General features: G+C 35.7%; 1 protein-coding gene and 1 non-coding gene across 5 annotated transcripts; one reads left to right on the top strand and one right to left on the bottom strand.

Moving 5' to 3' along the window:
* Positions 1 to 1,215: 1,215 nt before the first annotated feature.
* Positions 1,216 to 17,389, bottom strand: LOC139969784 (uncharacterized). 4 transcript variants are annotated; one of them, XM_071975048.1, is made up of 14 exons: positions 17,249 to 17,389; positions 13,345 to 13,731; positions 12,294 to 12,528; positions 11,578 to 11,655; positions 11,184 to 11,267; positions 10,541 to 10,587; positions 10,084 to 10,197; positions 9,060 to 9,152; positions 8,118 to 8,313; positions 6,772 to 6,951; positions 5,919 to 6,122; positions 5,046 to 5,230; positions 4,108 to 4,299; positions 1,216 to 3,289 (listed from the first exon to the last, which is right to left on the bottom strand). In XM_071975048.1, exons 2-14 carry the CDS (start codon positions 13,672 to 13,674, stop codon positions 3,185 to 3,187), a joined length of 2,043 nt encoding a protein of 680 aa, XP_071831149.1. In that variant the 5' UTR covers positions 13,675 to 13,731; positions 17,249 to 17,389; the 3' UTR covers positions 1,216 to 3,184. The 4 variants fall into 4 exon arrangements, with proteins under 4 accessions (XP_071831149.1, XP_071831147.1, XP_071831150.1 ...); XM_071975046.1 differs by lacking the exon at positions 17,249 to 17,389 and adding an exon at positions 16,973 to 17,129; XM_071975049.1 differs by lacking the exon at positions 17,249 to 17,389 and adding an exon at positions 16,973 to 17,129 and having other exon boundaries at positions 5,046 to 5,215.
* On the top strand, positions 17,269 to 17,340 carry Trnad-guc (transfer RNA aspartic acid (anticodon GUC)). The gene has a single exon. It is a non-coding gene; the product is annotated as a tRNA-Asp (tRNA).
* Positions 17,390 to 17,560: the final 171 nt, after the last annotated feature.

Here is a 17,560-nt window from a genome sequence, read left to right as displayed (position 1 = left end):
ACAAATAACTAAAGTTTATGCACATGACCAATCCTTTTGTGTGACAAACAAACAAATATCATGTTTTATTGTTGTACATGTATCTAATCCTGTTCTCATATATATTTTATTTCACATGTTTCAGAGGCTGTTTCCCCTCGGGTAATAAATTGACAGTGGCTCTAATCTCTGATGTCGCCCTTATTCTAATCGACGGTCTTACCCATCTTGTCTTCTTTCTTCCGTGGTGCCCGTCCCTTTAATACAGGTAAGGAACAACTTTATTAATTTGGAAACCAAAATGGTATAATCAGTTGAAGAAATAAATTCTATGTATAATAAAAACACAAAGTTTCAATTTGTTTCCATTATTAATACATTCATATTTATTTTTCATAATATATTCCAATCAAGCTGCTAGATCACAAAAAGAAAAAAATAGATAAATTAAATTGCATCATTTGGGACACTTAATTTCAAATTCCCTCAACTACAGATTTTTTTTTTGCATTTAAATGGATCTTCTGGTGGCTGAAGTTGATTGCAAAAATAGCAAAGTTGCTGAAACTTTTGGTGAAACCATATCTTTATAGCATTTTGTGATATTTTGTAAATTCATCTGGCAAAAGCAGAATGGATGTCATCCGGGCACTTCAGCAGATAAAGTCTTTGTTTTTCTTGATAACATGTCCATCATTTATCCATACAGGAAAAGAATATTTCTACAAAACAGATATACATTTAGAAAATTCTAAGTACAGAGAACTTTGACAGTTAAGCAAACATTCCATGTGTATCAGGTTTCAAGGATACACCAACAAGATGATTATAATAGCCTTAGAAGGAAAAGCTTTTGAAGAGCATTTGCCTGATGACATCACAGATCCCCCCCCCCAACTGTGATCCAGCTTCCTGGAGTTGTTGAGAGTTAAGCCTGTTAAAATAGGTGACATTTTCAAGCATTTCTCTAGTACATTGTTTTTTTCACCAAAAAATTTGAAAGTCAACATGCTGAATTCTGGTAAAAGCACAAAATCGATATTTAGCACTGAAGGCCTTGTCATCCACTACTGCTATATGAAGCATACATTCACACAAGGGAGTTTATTTTATACGCTATAAAGTTTCAGCCATCCTCATAGGCTAACATTAGAACTTGATATGGAGACTTATAAGTTTTTGTTTAGTATCAGACACAACTGTTTCAGCAATTTTAACTTCATGAAGTTGTGTGCCTTTTTAATGGAATGCATAATTGTTCTTCGAAATATCCATTAACAGAAAATAACGATAACACCAAAAACTGTCTGCTAACTTTTCCAGCAAAGTTTTAGTCAAAATGGCAACTTCTTTGTAGGGACAAACCAAATTAATGTTCAATGATTAAATCATCATCAGGTGCTAAGTGCTGACTCAAGGCTGATAGAAAGTTGTCTACATTTATGCAACAGCTTAACTATGCTAATTAATTAATTTACATCTCGGAACAATTTGAATATTCATGATGTTTCAATTTCCACCCACCCAGTTGGGATGATTTTCATAACATACAGTCCTTTCATGTCACGCTTTTCAAGAAACTTTATGTGGAGAAGTTTCTCCTGTTTCTATTGTTTTGGAACAACTGTTTGTATTGTCATTATAATTACCTTGGAGTATGAAAGAGGAAAGTGTAGAGTGGTAGTAAAGTTAAGAAATTGTTCCAATCCAGCTGACTCCAAATATGTAACTTTTCAACATTTGTCACATTTCTGGAAGTCAATCAATATAGAAATTAATATAATATGTACCAGCCATTTTTACAAAAGATGAAATTAGAAAGACTTCCAAAGATGAACTAATTGAAATAATTTTTAAGCCTCTGGCAAACATAAAGACTTTGAATTTCTAACTAAAAGTTTGCTACTGCTTGGTAACCAACTAGACTAGGTAATTAAGGTCCAAAATGAATTTCAGTTGACGAATTTGCTTCAGAAATCTTGAAGTAGGTTCATAATAATAAATATATATATTTAAATTTTCATGTTGTTTACTATTGTCTCAATGCAAAACGATTTGATTTGATCAAAATGTGTTGCTCAACACCCATACAACATTGGTTATGCATTATCTCTTTAAATCCATCGTTACACAATGGTACAATCACACTTACTCGAAGGCTTTTCCGAGAAATGTGGAATGGAAAATCACCAAAAAAATTAAAACATGACATCTTCTGTTTGGTATAATGATGAAATCACCTTGGATGGTTCAAATCTTTCTTGCTGAACAACGGTTGCGAGTTACAGCTTGCGTAGCAGTGACTTCCTTGGACTGGCCATCCTATCATCACAGTTACCAAACAGTTACAACCAAATGAAAATACAATTTCTATGAACGAAAGCAATATTTCCTTCACGTAAACGGAAATTTCAAAAGGATATTTGCAAGCGAAAAATTTTGACGATTGACTGTGGCTATGAATACTGATCGATAGATGTACAAAACTAGCCATGACCTTCATTTTCTCTTTCCTGGTGTCTTCAAACAGAGTTCTTGGTGTCATAAATTCTTGTCATCTTTCATTTTTTTGAACTTGCAAGTTGTCTTTAAATAGAACTGACATACAACACTGATACGACATGTCTTGAGTACTTTCTACCTAACAGCTATTAGACTTAGCGGTCATAGCTTCTCCAGGAAGCAAAAAAGATTAACATTTACAGGTTTGGAAATCTCCTTTTTCCAGATCGCTGAAGTACTACCTAATGCAAGCCATGTTTTAGCTGGCTGCACAGCCTAGATTGTTCTTACTGAAGAATACATGAGGGAGGGGGTGGTAAGGAAAAGAGAGTTGAATTGTAAGAAATTCATTTTGATGTCACCATCATGCAAAAATGGTTCAAGTTTTGTTGGCTTTGGTGGTTGTGGATCATATTCCTCACCTGGTAGTGGCACCATTTTCTACTTGTCTACTTGACATCAGGAATATCTTTCAGACATAATCCTTTTGAAATAATTCTTCATTCCTTACGAAGATGCTCTACCCGCTGATGTCTACCGTTAGGTATAAAAACTGCAACTGATGCACCGATTATCCTGCATAAACTGAATTCAACTACGGGCTCCTCTTTTGGTGAAATCAAAGGTGCCACCCTCTATCATCCTGAGAGTTGATACCAGAACTTGGTGATGATTTTAAGTAGGATTCACTCTCCAACTTGAATCAGCTCATGTCAGTGTGGGTATCATGGTTGGTGAATACTGTCTTGTTACCGTCAGTAGCGCCCTCTATCGTCATGGGCGACGAAACCAGGACTTGTTGTAGGTCCTTAAATTAACAAGAAAAAGAACATGAACAAACAAGAACGTTAACTCATTCAGGAAAGCAGCAGCAAGCGCCATGTGTCTTTTAGTTGCATTATTATTCAATTAACTGATATTCTGCAACAAATCCCTAACCAAGACACCAAAGCAACTTTTTAAATTTATTTGCAGATATTTTATTAATAATTTACTTTGCACATGTGATTTATACTAATTTACAGGTGACAAAATTCAAAGAACTGATTAAACTTTATCATTTATCACTTGTTAACTAATCCTCACTTTTTGATTAAAAAATTTCAATTACATATTGAGCAATATGTGTTAAAGTTTGGTAAAATTGCAGATAAACTGAAAAAGTTGCACAAAAGTGCCCACTTCTCATCTCCCATAAGACAACAGGTTTGAAGGGCAATGTAGAAGGAACATCAGAGCCATATACACAGATGTATAAGAATATTAAAGTAAACCCCAAATCAGGTTGTTGAATGTAGGAGAATGACGGTGGGGAAGGGGAGGGGCATTGGATATGGGGCAGGGGATGAAGCAAGTCATAGGCAACAATGATGATAGGCATTAATTTATCTGACATTGCACATTAACAGTTTTATGCAAGTTCAATTGCAAAGAGTTTCTCTTACAAAGAAGGATATTATTTTCACACTTTTGTTTAACCATACATGAATGTAAAATCTGCAGTGCAAAAATGTTAACAGAAAAAAAAGTAAATGTTGAGGGTAAATGAAACCATTAAGGGAACACAAAACCACACACAGACACAGCCACACCAACACTGACATTCGGCAGATGTTTCTTACTCACCGTTTGATTCAAGACAGCTGTAGTCCTAAGTTCGTCACTTCCGTCGTCAAGGTTGGTCGTCTTCACGGTACCGAATGCTGTTTCAGGGTCCAATGTGGAGACCATGGCCATTGACTGGCTACTGGAGACTGAGTTTGTTGATGAGGCACTTGTACTAACTGTATTACTGAGAAGCATGGTCTGTGGTGTTGACTGAGAAAAAAAAACAGAGAGAGTTCATTATCCTCATTGAGAGATGAAAATGATGTAAAATCTTAACTTGACTTGAGTTCTTAAACATATAGATGGACACTATTATTTTACTTATTTCAAGCAAAAATTGGATATTCCTGTCGCTGGAGTTGATTGCTTCAAAAAGAGGTTGGTAATTTTCTGCATGGTAAGGTCAAAACCACATCCTCATAGCATTTTGTATCGCCAAGTTATGAATTTGTCAAAATTTGGTGGTATTTTGTAAATTAATGCATCTGGCCACAGCTGAGTGAATAATGCCATCACAACAATCCAGCTGAATGTTTTGTTTTTCTTTATCATATTTAACTCACTTATTTCAAATAAAGTGATATCCTACCAAAAAGTTGCATTTTGATGAAGTTCTAAATGTAGCCAATATTAAAAGCTAAGCAAATATTTCAGATTTCAAGGATAAATCAACAACATGTGTTGTAACATGAATTCAGACAATCTGTATATTAACTAATGCTTACAACTGATAAATGCAACAAGAGTTATCGAATATCTCTTACAAATAAACACAGATTGAAGGTTGGTGAAACTAGGATCAGTTTATGATTTTTCATTAACAACTTTTCAAGTTTGCAATTTATCCGAAAAACCCAGAAAACAATGGCAGTATGGAGCCGAACCCAGACTACAGATGGCAGACTAATGCATAGTATGCTTATGCTACCTATGAATTACAAGTGTATTTTATTTACCTGGTATGTCCCGTCAGACATGACCGTAGTAAATGTTTTCTTGGCTGCTGATGTCGTTAGGGGTTGTGTCGAGGTGGTCTGTGAGATCAGTATTGTGTTAGACTCTGGCTGTGTGATCTGTAGTTCTACTTCTCCCTTGGAGGCTTCTCCGACCAACGACCTACCGGCAGCTGGAGATATAGTGACTGAAAAAATGAAGAGAATGAAACAAAAAATAGACATAAATATGGACTTTTTATTTTTTATTTTTATTTTTTTTTACTAAATCTAAAGTGTATTTGTGTATAAATATGCTGTAAGGGATACCAATGGTGACAAAGACTTAACACAGAGAATGTGGGTAGGCAGCAATATGTCTGTACTTTATGAATCACTGATTTATTCTCACATTCCAGGATTACAGATGCAGTGATGCATGCTGGGATTAAAATAACAATTAACTTATCAATAATCATATATGTATGTATTATATGTCCATGTTACACTAAAGCAACCGCATGTATTTTACTACAGCTTCTACCACAAATAGGATAAGTAGATTTGTTACTATGATAACTAATTCATAACAGTAACACCCTTCTGACCAAGTGTTTGAAAAGAAGTAGGCAAATTCTACATAAATCTGGCATAAAAAGAAACGTGATCTTAAAATAACTGCTGGTTGGGATAAAATCCTAAAACAACCTGCTGATTAAAAAATTTCACCATAGTAACAAAAAAGGAAGAGGGTAAAGTTTCCATAGCAACAGCATCCCTGAAATGTCCTACGATTTGTTACATTTTGTGACTGTAGTCGAACACATCATACAAGTTACTTAGGCAGCCATCAGTTTTGGATGAACTCCACCGAGAGGTTGAAACAAGACCACTCACCTTGAGATGGTGGAATTTCATCAATGATACCGTGGGCTGTTCTTCTGTGCAACGATAGCGTTGATATTTGCCGGTAGTTTTTACCGCACACCATACACGTGTACGGCTTGCTGTACGTGTGTACCACATGATGCTTGTAGAGGCTTGAATATTCAGTGAATCGCTTACCACAGCCTGAGACTGTGCAGACATATGGTTTCTCACCTGTGGACATTATAGTAAAATACTGGTGATATTTACTTCTGGATGTAACAGAATTCAAGCAAATTTAGCTATTGAAAATTTTTTTTTTTGTAAAACAAAATTTACTTAATATGTAAGAAATGAGCACCTCTGGAACAATCCATGTTATTTTGAATATGGAGCACTGGCTGGGCAAAAGTAAGTGAAATAGAACATTACTTCTTGGAGTTTCTTGTCCTATAAAGATCCCTATCACAATTTCACAGACATAGTATGGGTTTTACCTTTCCATTTACCTGAATGTTTTAGGTTTGACCTTTCACATACCTGAATGTATTAGGTTTTACCTTTCCATTTACCTGAATGTTTTAGGTTTGACCTTTCACATACCTGAATGTATTAGGTTTTACCTTTCCATTTACCTGAATGTTTTAGGTTTTACCTTTCACATACCTGAATGTATTAGGTTTTACCTTTCACATACCTGAATGTTTTAGGTTTTACCTTTCACATACCTGAATGTTTTAGGTTTTACCTTTCACATACCTGAATGTTTTAGGTTTTACCTTTCACATACCTGAATGTTTTAGGTTTTACCTTTCACATACCTGAATGTTTTAGGTTTTACCTTTCACATACCTGAATGTTTTAGGTTTTACCTTCCATTTACCTGAATGTATTCTCATATGGTTTTTAAAGTTTGTTGCACTTGAAAAAGCTCTGTCGCAATTTGGTTCCTGGCAGACATAAGGCCGTTCACCAGTGTGCGTCCGTATGTGTACCTTGCGGATGTTTGATGTTGTGAAGCGTTTATCACATCCTTCAAAGGGACATTTGAAAGGTCTTTCACCTGATACAAAAAAAAGAACAGTAGGGGTAATATTAGGAAGCTTGAGAGACAAAATATTCATTCAAATCATCATCTATAAATCCTTGTCTGAGAAAGTATCCAATGAAAACTGTGCACTATAAGGGTATGTAAACTAAATTATTAACAAGTATAGGATACCATCTTCCCTATTAGCTCTGGTAATGTGCACTGTTCTAATAATAACAACAAAGGGAACACACTAAGAATAATAAAGCACTAAATTAAACACAGCCATGTGTGTCCTTACATGTTCTAAATTTTCACCTAAAATCTTAGGTCTTTGCACATAAAATACAAACACAACAATGTTATTCAAATCTCAATGACTTTTGTCTTTATTTGTACCTAAAATCATGAATGTTCTTACACAAATATATAACAACCCATAACTGCTAGCACAAATGCACAGTTTGCGACTATCTTAATAAAGTACAAAACCAAAACAGTTATCACAAATCCACCTGTGTGTGTCCTTATGTGTTTGCACAGTACGGTACTCAACCAGAACAGTGACCACAAATCCACCTGTGTGTGTCCTTATGTGTTTGCACAGTACGGTACTCAACCAGAACTGTTACCACAAACTCACCTGTGTGTGTCCTTATGTTCTTGCACAGTTCAGTGAACAGTTACCACAAACTCACCTGTGTGTGTCAGTATGTTTTAGCACAGTACGATACACAACCAGAACAGCTACCACAAACTAACCTGTATGTGTCCTTATGTTTTGCACAGTACGATACACAACCAGAACTGTTACCACAAACTCACCTGTGTGTGTCTTTATGGTCTTGCACAGTACAGTACACAACCAGAACTGTTACCACAAACTCACCTGTGTGTGTCCTTATGTTCTTGCACAGTTCAGTGAACAGTTACCACAAACTCACCTGTGTGTGTCAGTATGTTTTAGCACAGTACGATACACAACCAGAACAGCTACCACAAACTAACCTGTATGTGTCCTTATGTTTTGCACAGTATGATACACAACCAGAACAGTTACCACAAACTAACCTGTGTGTGTCCTTACGTGTTTGCACAGTACAGTACACAACCAGAACAGCTACCACAAACTCACCTGTGTGTGTCCTTATGTGTTTGCACAGTACAGTACACAACCAGAACAACTACCACAAACTCACCAGTGTGTGTCCTTATGTGCTTCTGAAGATCCCCTGAAGTCTTAAATGCCTTTGCACAGTTAGCAAAGGGACATTTATACGGCTTCTCCCCGGTATGAACTCTTGTGTGACTCTTCAGGCCATAACTCGTCGCAAATGCCTTTTCGCAGTGAGTGCATCTGTACGGTTTTTCTCCAGTATGAGATCGCACATGAACCTGTAAGCACCATGGTAGATTAAATTGAAAGTTTACATTAGTAATTTTATTGTAATTTAAACAAGTTATCATTGTAACAGTGTTCTAATCATAAAATTATCATCACTATTTTTAAGTATCAATGTGTTAAAGTAACAATAAGTGCTTTATAAAAGCAGAAAACTAGAATTTTGGAAAATGGTACAATTCATGTCTTTCTCTGTAATAGCATCCTTAAGTCTAATTTAGTTGAAATTTGTTCACAAACTTTGTGGACCTACGAAAATAACTGTCTGTGTATCTTAAATTAACTTTGGTATGAATCATAATTTAAAGGCATTCAAAAGTGCCATAGAAAATTTATTGCTTTTTCAAAGCAGTGAAGGACTGTCAGAAACTTGAGTTAGGGATACAAAAGAGATAAAACATATTTACAAAAGCAAAATATTACTACATTCAACCAATATTGTATTATTGCTGTTTAGCTTAAAATACTGCACATTTGTGAACCAACAATTAACTGAGTATGAATCCTAACTCAAAACCCAAATCTAGAGTTACTTTAAATAATTTTTTTGGACAAATGCTAAAAAAGGTTGATAGCTTTTGAAGAGAAACACAGACTAAGGGTAACACAGAATTGTCTCAAATGCATTACAAGATAATGCAACAAACTGTCTTAACTTGTTTAACCAATCGATATAAAAATCTTAAAATAGATTAAAATAAATGCTACTTCCATTAAATTGTATAATTTATAAGTTTACCTTGAGATGGTGGGCCGAGGTGTAGAACCTACCACACCCTGTATATGTGCATCGAAATGCCTTGCCAAACACATCAGTGTTTGCTGCAACAGCCTGCGTGGAGGAGAGAAAGAAAATAGTAAAACTTCATGAAATGGGATAATACCCTTGGCAGAGATGAAACAATATGTGCTGTTATTTGTTATGTTGAAGGTTATTATATATTCAGCTATTAAAAGCCTACCTCTGAAAGAATAGAAGGTAAAGACAAAAATTCATGATGCTTTTGGAAAACATTTAAAACGGTTGGATACATTTAATTTCGAAAATCACATAGCGAAGTCTTGTCTTGCTGAATCATCATACATCTTTCAAGAGAAAGTGTTAAGCACCCTCAATTTTTTTGTTATCATTAATCATGTACTTTTACATTATAATGTACTTATAAACTAACATCATGTACTTTTATACCCTCATCTCATACTTTGATACTATCATCATATACATTGATACTATCATCTCATACTTTTATTCTATCATCTCATACTTTTATACTATCATCTCATATTTTGATACTATCATCTTATACTTTGATACTATCATCTCATACTTTGGTACTGTCATCTCATACTTTGATACTATCATCTCATACTTTGATACTATCATCTCAGACTTTGATACTATCATCTCAGACTTGTGATCTCAGACTTTGATACTATCTCATACTCTGATACTATCATCTCACACTTTGATACTATCATCTCATACTTTGATATTATCATCTCATAATGTTATGCTATTATCACCAGTGGTCGTCATGTTGATATTCTTCTGGCTGTTCACATGATTCATTTAACATTTAGCAACAGACTATGGACAAACTTGTATATTAACCAGGCAACTAGACCTCTACTCTCACTGGGGGTTTCAAGACATATTAACATGGTATCTCACAATAACCATGGTAGCAGCACTCTGTTGTTAAACAAGTGTCCATGCTCAAAACCAAAATGAAGAATGTCTAATGTGGGAGAAGCTTCAGTACCTTGATAGCTAAAGTGCTTGCTTCGTGTGTTTTCAATCTGAGAGGCGCACCAGACGTGGATGACAAGGACGAAGAAGCTGAAACTTCAATTGTAGCTGGTTGGTGATCAGAGCCCTACAATGAAGTAATCAACAATGCTGTGAGTAACACCACAATTACTGATAGATGTCCTTGTAAACTCACCAAAGCTAACACAAACTGTTACTAAAAGTGAGAAGAAACTGATAGCAAAAAGCCTGTGTAGGTAAACATGTAAAAGTTTAATAGTGGACATGACATTTCGATCCTAGCATGATCTTTGAGCAGGAACTTCTGACTGGCCATTATTATTGACCTCCTCCTACCCCCCCCCCCCCCCAACAGTCCATTTGACAAAATCTACTGGTGGCCAACATTGTCCAAAGAATGTCTTATCACAAAAATTGATGAGATCTTTTGTAGTTTCAAAGTGTCTCACCTCAGAAAATGGATCCAGTACACTTAAGCTGTTTGGATCATTCTCATCTGAAATAAAAAATTCAAAAATAAAATAAAGTACAATGTGTTCCTTTTGTTGCCAACACCCTACTGCATTAAAAGCAGTAATGACAATTATCAGTAGCAACCAAAGTCAGACATATTTCAACATTATATTCTTATTATTAATTATTATTAAATAATATTATTATTTATTATTATATTATTTAATACAAATAATGCACATTTAACTATGAAACTTGCATCATCATTTCTACATCATGCTCTAAAACTCTGCATGTGTTTTTCAGCCTTTCCAAAAAAAATAGTTCCATCCAATTAAGCTCTCAGCCAATCAAGGCAAAGTAAGTTGCATTTCTAATCTGTGATGACTTTAAAACAACTTTGCAACAATAACTTGTATAGTTCCTTTCTGTCTATCCTTAACTTGCCCATTGTATCTGAAAAATCATTTGGCAGAAAGTCCCAAAAACTCTGAAAACAAGGTTTCATGTTTATGAACAACTTCTTTTTTATTAATTTCTTATTAAGTTCATTGAGTCTTTAACCGTTTGCCAGACACAATAATAAATTTACACAGATCTCTGACCTATCTGCAGCTTACAAAAGAAAGAAAAAATTACCTGGATTGCTCTCAAAATTTGTGGTCTGTAGCAGTGCAGTTGTACCATCTTCTAGTTGAACAGCCTGTAAATTGGAACTCTCACCTTGAAATAGAAAAATATTTCTAAACATTGTGCTTTTTTTTCTTTCTTCACTTTTTCCTTAGCTTAATTGATCTATCAAAGTCAGGCAATTCAACAACCTCCACATTAATCTTGCAAGTTGCAGCTAAAATTTGAATCTTCTATTAGTTTGCTAAATTGAAGAACCAAATTCTTTAGTCAAGTAAATCTATGGTTCAGATGTTAGATGCTTAATAATTTGAGCTAAATGGTTATATGTTTCAAAACAGAAATTCTTTTCATGAAACTTTCAACACATCTTTGGTCAAAAATTTCCTGTAGTTTTACATACCTTTGAGGGAAGCTCTGAGTATGTAAGCAGTTGATCCATCCTCTAGTTGAACTGCCTGGCCATCTTCGATAGCAGAAACTGGTATTAAAATTTGACAAAGCAAGAAATTCCTTGAATCAATAACTGAAACAAAGTATGAATTTCACAAAAAACCAGGTGATTAAAATATATATATATATATAATTTTTTTTTTCTTTGTTGTTCATGCTGTCTACTCTGAAGTTGCAACTCCCAAATTCTGATGTCGAGAGGTTATTTTCAGATAGCCGATAATTTAACCTTATTCTGCACTTTCCGTATTTCCATTCCTACATTACTTTCATCCTTTCAGTTAATTTATCTTATTCTCATTTACTTTAATAAATCATTGAAATGTTAACCACTGTTAACCACTACTGTTAATAGCAAGCATGGATTGGGAGGAAAGGGGGGGGGGGGGGGAGGTGAGGGTGTACACCACGTTTCAAGCTGACATATACAATATAAAGTAGAGTTATTAGCACCTTGCATGTAATCCTAATTATTGACCCTATTTGTAGCCTATAGATACCTCAGAGTGTACCAATGTTGCTGATAAGTGGTCATTTTGCACCTAACACCTTCTTCCAACACTTCCAAAACCAACCCTGCCAAGAGGAAACAATTGAGTGTTTCATGTTTGCACAGCTGTTTTGTTTACTCCCTGCCTTAGTGTAGGATGTTGAAATATCTCTCACATTTATCTGCGGAGACCTGGTGAATATAGGCCGTTGTTCCGTCGTCAAGCTGAATGGCTTGTCCTTCTGGTAATGTGCCATCATCTACATCTTTACATTGAAGTAGAGCCGAGGGCGGACCATCCACAAACTGGACTGATTCTAGCGTCTCACCATCATCTAACACACTTTTCCCAACCTCTGTTGTTAAGCTTGATCCTGGCATCACAGAATTCGCAACGGAGGGTCCACCATCCTATAAATTTATCACAAATTATGGGACAAACATTAAATCCCTAGATAAATCCCTGGGCTGGAAAAACTTTAAGACACACATGTCTTAGAATATTTACATGAATGAACATCATACATATTTGCAGGTAGATAGAGCAAACAGTAATATGAACAACTAAGACCACAAGGCCTAGAATTTAAGCCACTTATAATAAAAAAAGTCAGTGCATTTAAAACCTACTCGCTAAAAATCAACTTCTGTCTTTGCATTTTCCTTGAATTAATACAAAAACAACATTCAATTTGTCAGAAAAACTGCAAGTGCCTAATAGCCTGAATTTTGAGGCCTGGTCATGAATCTTTTAAGATAATGTCTGCAACCTAATAGATTCCTCCTTCCTCAGAAAGAGGTTTTCTGCATCAATATCTGACAATACAAACTTACAGCTACAATATTTTGCATGGGTAGTAACTTGTCCATGCCATATATGATATTCACAAAAAACCAGTACATCCCATCTGACTTAAAGGTTTATGATGTTATAATCATCTTTTACACTCCTTAGTCCTTACTCCGACTTCTTCAAACTTTCTTGGTTCTTACACAGATCTGTACCAATATCACATAGAATTTACCGCATATTTCAAGTCAGAATAAAGTCAACATGGGAGGCCCTAGATGACTGTCTATATAACCTAAAAAATGTTAATCTCCAACATTCCAACAAGCTTTGGCAAGTTTTATGAAATTTCTTGGCATTTTAGACCTGGGTGAAATTTATCACTTTTTCCCAACTTTCCCAAGTGACCCTGAAACATGTTATCCCTGAGGACTTACCTGAGTAGATGATATGTGTAACTGACTGTCAACAGTATCTCCAGGTGATTGTAGTACCAGACTGATAACTGTCGGCCTATGCTCTAAATCAACATGCTCATCATCTTTCGTCTCTGATAAAGCACCCTCTAAATCCACGACCTGGCTACCCGTAGTCTGATCTCCTAGAAGGCATGGCTGTTCTTCCACAACCACAGATTTGCATTGCTGAAGGATTTTGATGCCCGTTCTAACCTCATCAGAGGTAGCCATGGTTTCCATGTTCCCATCCTCATTAGATATTGCATCTAATTTAGTCTGCATATCAGTCTCCATGACTCCCTCCATCATGGCACCAAATGTGAGAGGCTTGTTGTCACAAACCACAAAGAATTAAACTGCTTCCAACTGAAAACAAAATGAAGGATTACAACTGCAGATCTAAATATTTCAATATATACCACAACCATCACCATCTAGTTTATACTGGGTTGTACTTCATTCAATAAATGTATTGAATGAAAACTTTCTTTACATACACATCAGTAGCCCTACCAACTAGCCTTTAACAAAGACTAGGGATATTTAAAAGTTTTTATCCTTAGCTTAGTACCACATTTCAGATAGGCCTATTAGGATAGGCTTTATGCTTAAGTAACATTGTAAGTTGTCCTCAAATTGCTAATTTAAATTCCACCAGTACTTTCTGAGCATCCAAATTATTCCTCCTAAACATAGACATTCAACATGTATCTTGTAGTCTAGGCAATGTGAAGAGGCAACTTATCTAGTATCGCATAACAAAAAATGCTGGGCTTTATAGGCAGGTCACTATACGCATGTAAAGGTGTAACCTAGAACTAGGGTTGGGCGATATTTGCTTTTTAACGTCATGATAAATAGTTCAAAAATTATCGTGATATTTCGATAATTACGATAATTTTCCTTGTTGTTTTTAATGTGTTCGCGAACACACTTAAAACAACTGGGGTCCAGGGGCCCGCCTTAGGGCCTGGTGAGGTCAAGGGGTGGAACCCCTTGTGGGGGTCCAGGGGCGAAGGCCCCCGGAAAATTTAGTATTTTTGCGCGTCTGGCGATAAAAAATTCACAGTTGAGGATTCAAAATACTGACAACTTTTTGAATTTAAATTGTCACGAAACTGATGAAATTTTTAAAATGACAAGTTAGAGTAGCTATCTTATGTGACAAAATGAAAAGAGATGTAATCTGTCTTAAAATATTTAAAAAGTTTACTTACAAACTTACAAAACTGTCGATATTATGAAACAAACTACGTTCGGCAAAGCCCTGTTTCTAGACTGCCTAACAATGAACAGCGTGCACTATACGTACATCAGTTTACAACTTAAATATCACGGTAGGCTGGCTACATGTGCTGCGAATTTTCCCAGGTACCTTGAAACAACCCCCCCCCCCGTCTAACACCTGTTTGCTAACATTTTTGGCACGTTTCCAAAAAAGTTTTCAAGGAGTAAACTATTTGGCTCAACTCTAGAATTAATTACATCAGTCAGTAAAGGATCGGTTAAGTTATGCAAAATATTATCTTAGACGTTCAAGAAAAGTAGGTTAACATCCCCGTAAGTAAAACACACCTCAAGTCAACCAACTCCTCCGCATGAACAAAACAATCTATTCCCCTTGAATATACGAGGCACGGTCTATACCATACAGACATAGCACGATATCAATTGGCCCCAATAGCTACAGTATTGCCATCTTTATGAAAGTAAACCTTGCATTCCCATGTTTTAGGCCCCTTGGCATGATTAACTGAATGCTAAATATTTTTTCCATGTCCTTGTAGATAACGTCAACTTCGCAAAAAAAAAATTAGTAGTGTTTTTGTTGTTACGTGAGATCCGTAACAGACAAAATGGTTAGGCTATATACTGTACACTTAACTATGGTAGGATATTATTTTTTCCATTTTTTGAGGAAATTCTAGAAAATACTTTCTTCTCCACACGCTTAACACCAGATGTGGTCTTATGGTTTAATCATAAATGGGTGTACTAGAGCCTTTTTTACATGACATTAGATGCATTCAGCACGATATGCCAGTTTCGCGTGAATTTTTCGAAAGTATTTTGCTCGATCTTTCGTAAAATTTGAAAGGTGTACCAACTTACCTTTCGTACACAATTGGTAATTTCTCTACTGAGTATTGTTCTCTATACAGTTAATGTTGTAAAGGACGGGTTTTTACGAAGCTCAAAAGTCAGTTAATGAAGTTGATTAACCTATCTCTTTTCAACTCTCTTAACCATGGAATGCTTTTCAAACATTTTCAAATAAAACGGAGAAAGGATAGTCGCATTTTTTCCACATTTATTTCAAATTTCTTTCACAAGAAATTATCGTCATTTGTTCAATCCTCAAAAAATATCGTCTTGAAAAAAAATTATCGCGATAATAATAATTTTCGATATATCGCCCAACCCTACCTAGAACTGTTTTTTCACACGACATGGGATAACCTTTATCACATTTTGTATTAACAATTGGTGTTATATTTTTCAAGTTAATGGAGCTTATCAAATATTGAAATAGCCTAACTTAGTATACCTTAGACTCAGTAACCAGTGTGTAACACTGGTATTCTTCTTTGCATATTTCTAACTTGTAACACTTGCAAAGGCTAGCCCTAACTTAAGCCTTTAAGGCTATGTTGTGTATAGTCAGTATTGCGAAGTTCGCCATACTGCGAAGTTCGGGCACCCTAAGAAATACACGATTTTCACCATGAAAACCTACAGGAAGAGCCAAATTTCACCAAAAAGTACGAAGCTACAGTTATTTTCTCTCCAAAATGACACGTGTGCAAGAAATTACTTACATATTTGTCAATAAAATGACAAAGATCTATGAAGTCTGTTATAATTACTGAAAGAGCAACAGCGCCACCAATTTTTACCAGCGCCACACTGTAGGTTGCGTGTCCGAACTTCGCAATACTCTAGCAAAGAAATACCAGTTCCACAATCACGAAGAATTTTCTTGGAAAACAACGTGAAAACAGTTTGCAGGAAAGAAAGTTTGGCCGTGTATCGTACTAAAACACAATTCTCCCACCATATGAAGTATATTTTCTGGTGATTTAGACCAGAAGATTTAGTTCTGGGGTGTTTTAAGTCTTAAGTGGCCGAACTTCGAAGTCACCATCCTACTGTAAGTTAGTATTTAGTAACCAAGTTAGGCATACTGGATACTTTCTTATTCTTCCCTGTGTAAGAACTTTGCATAACCTGTACAGCGATACTCAGTTATTGGCCAAACCTGAATTGTGCCACATTTGTAACGTTATGTTTAGGCATTTCTACTTAGTACTTGTATTACTAAATACTATAGACTATTGTAACACCATACATATGATCGCAGATTAACATCGGCCTAAGCCTAGTCCACAAGCTCCGTTGTTTGTTCTTACGCAAAACGTTGAGCCTAACATATCAAAAGCGACCAATTTGTTAGTAATACCAACCCCATTTCCGTGAAGTAAAAGTACGAGCTGATCGAACAAGCATTTTTCATTACGACTTAAGTTTACGATCAACACACGTATTTATCGTCTGATTGACTAGATTCAAGTTTGGCTCAATATTTGAAGAATTCTGGGAAAATTACCTGAGGATTGATGGGTAGGCCCAACATGCATCTGGGACAACAAGTATTTAGCATGAAACTATATATCTAGTGACGTATGCACAAGTCACCGGCTGCACTAACATTTAATAACATGTTCTCCTTGAATTTGTGCTCTGGGGTGAGTGATTGTAATGGACGAACTAAAATTAAGCAAATATGACACATATATACTATAAAGTTAATTGCTATATCAATTAAAATTGTGATCTAAACACTAGGAGAGTATTAGTTAGAGATTTGTTTATTAATTATTACTCGCTTCCGTCACTCAGATATCCTTGGTAGTATAGTGGTGAGTATCTCCGCCTGTCACGCGGAAGACCGGGGTTCGATTCCCCGCCAGGGAGCTCTTCTTTTGCTGGCACATCTCTTCATGCGTGTTGGTATTCCTATGTCAGGATGGTTCGTTCACTCCATTGACTTGTTTTGTTAGTAAAAAGCCATGGCTAAATTAATTTGGCCTTCTGTTCGGGACATTACGTATGAAGGTTTAGTAAGTTTGCTTACTGTACTGATAATGTTTAGCGAGTTACGGTATAACATGATGCTGTATTTATGCAGCTGTAG

This window comes from Apostichopus japonicus, chromosome 7 (genome assembly GCF_037975245.1).
Source record: "Apostichopus japonicus isolate 1M-3 chromosome 7, ASM3797524v1, whole genome shotgun sequence".
NCBI lineage: Eukaryota > Metazoa > Echinodermata > Holothuroidea > Aspidochirotida > Stichopodidae > Apostichopus > Apostichopus japonicus.
The sequence above is the reverse complement of the archived record's forward strand: the minus strand, read 5'-3'. Positions and strand labels throughout refer to the sequence as shown.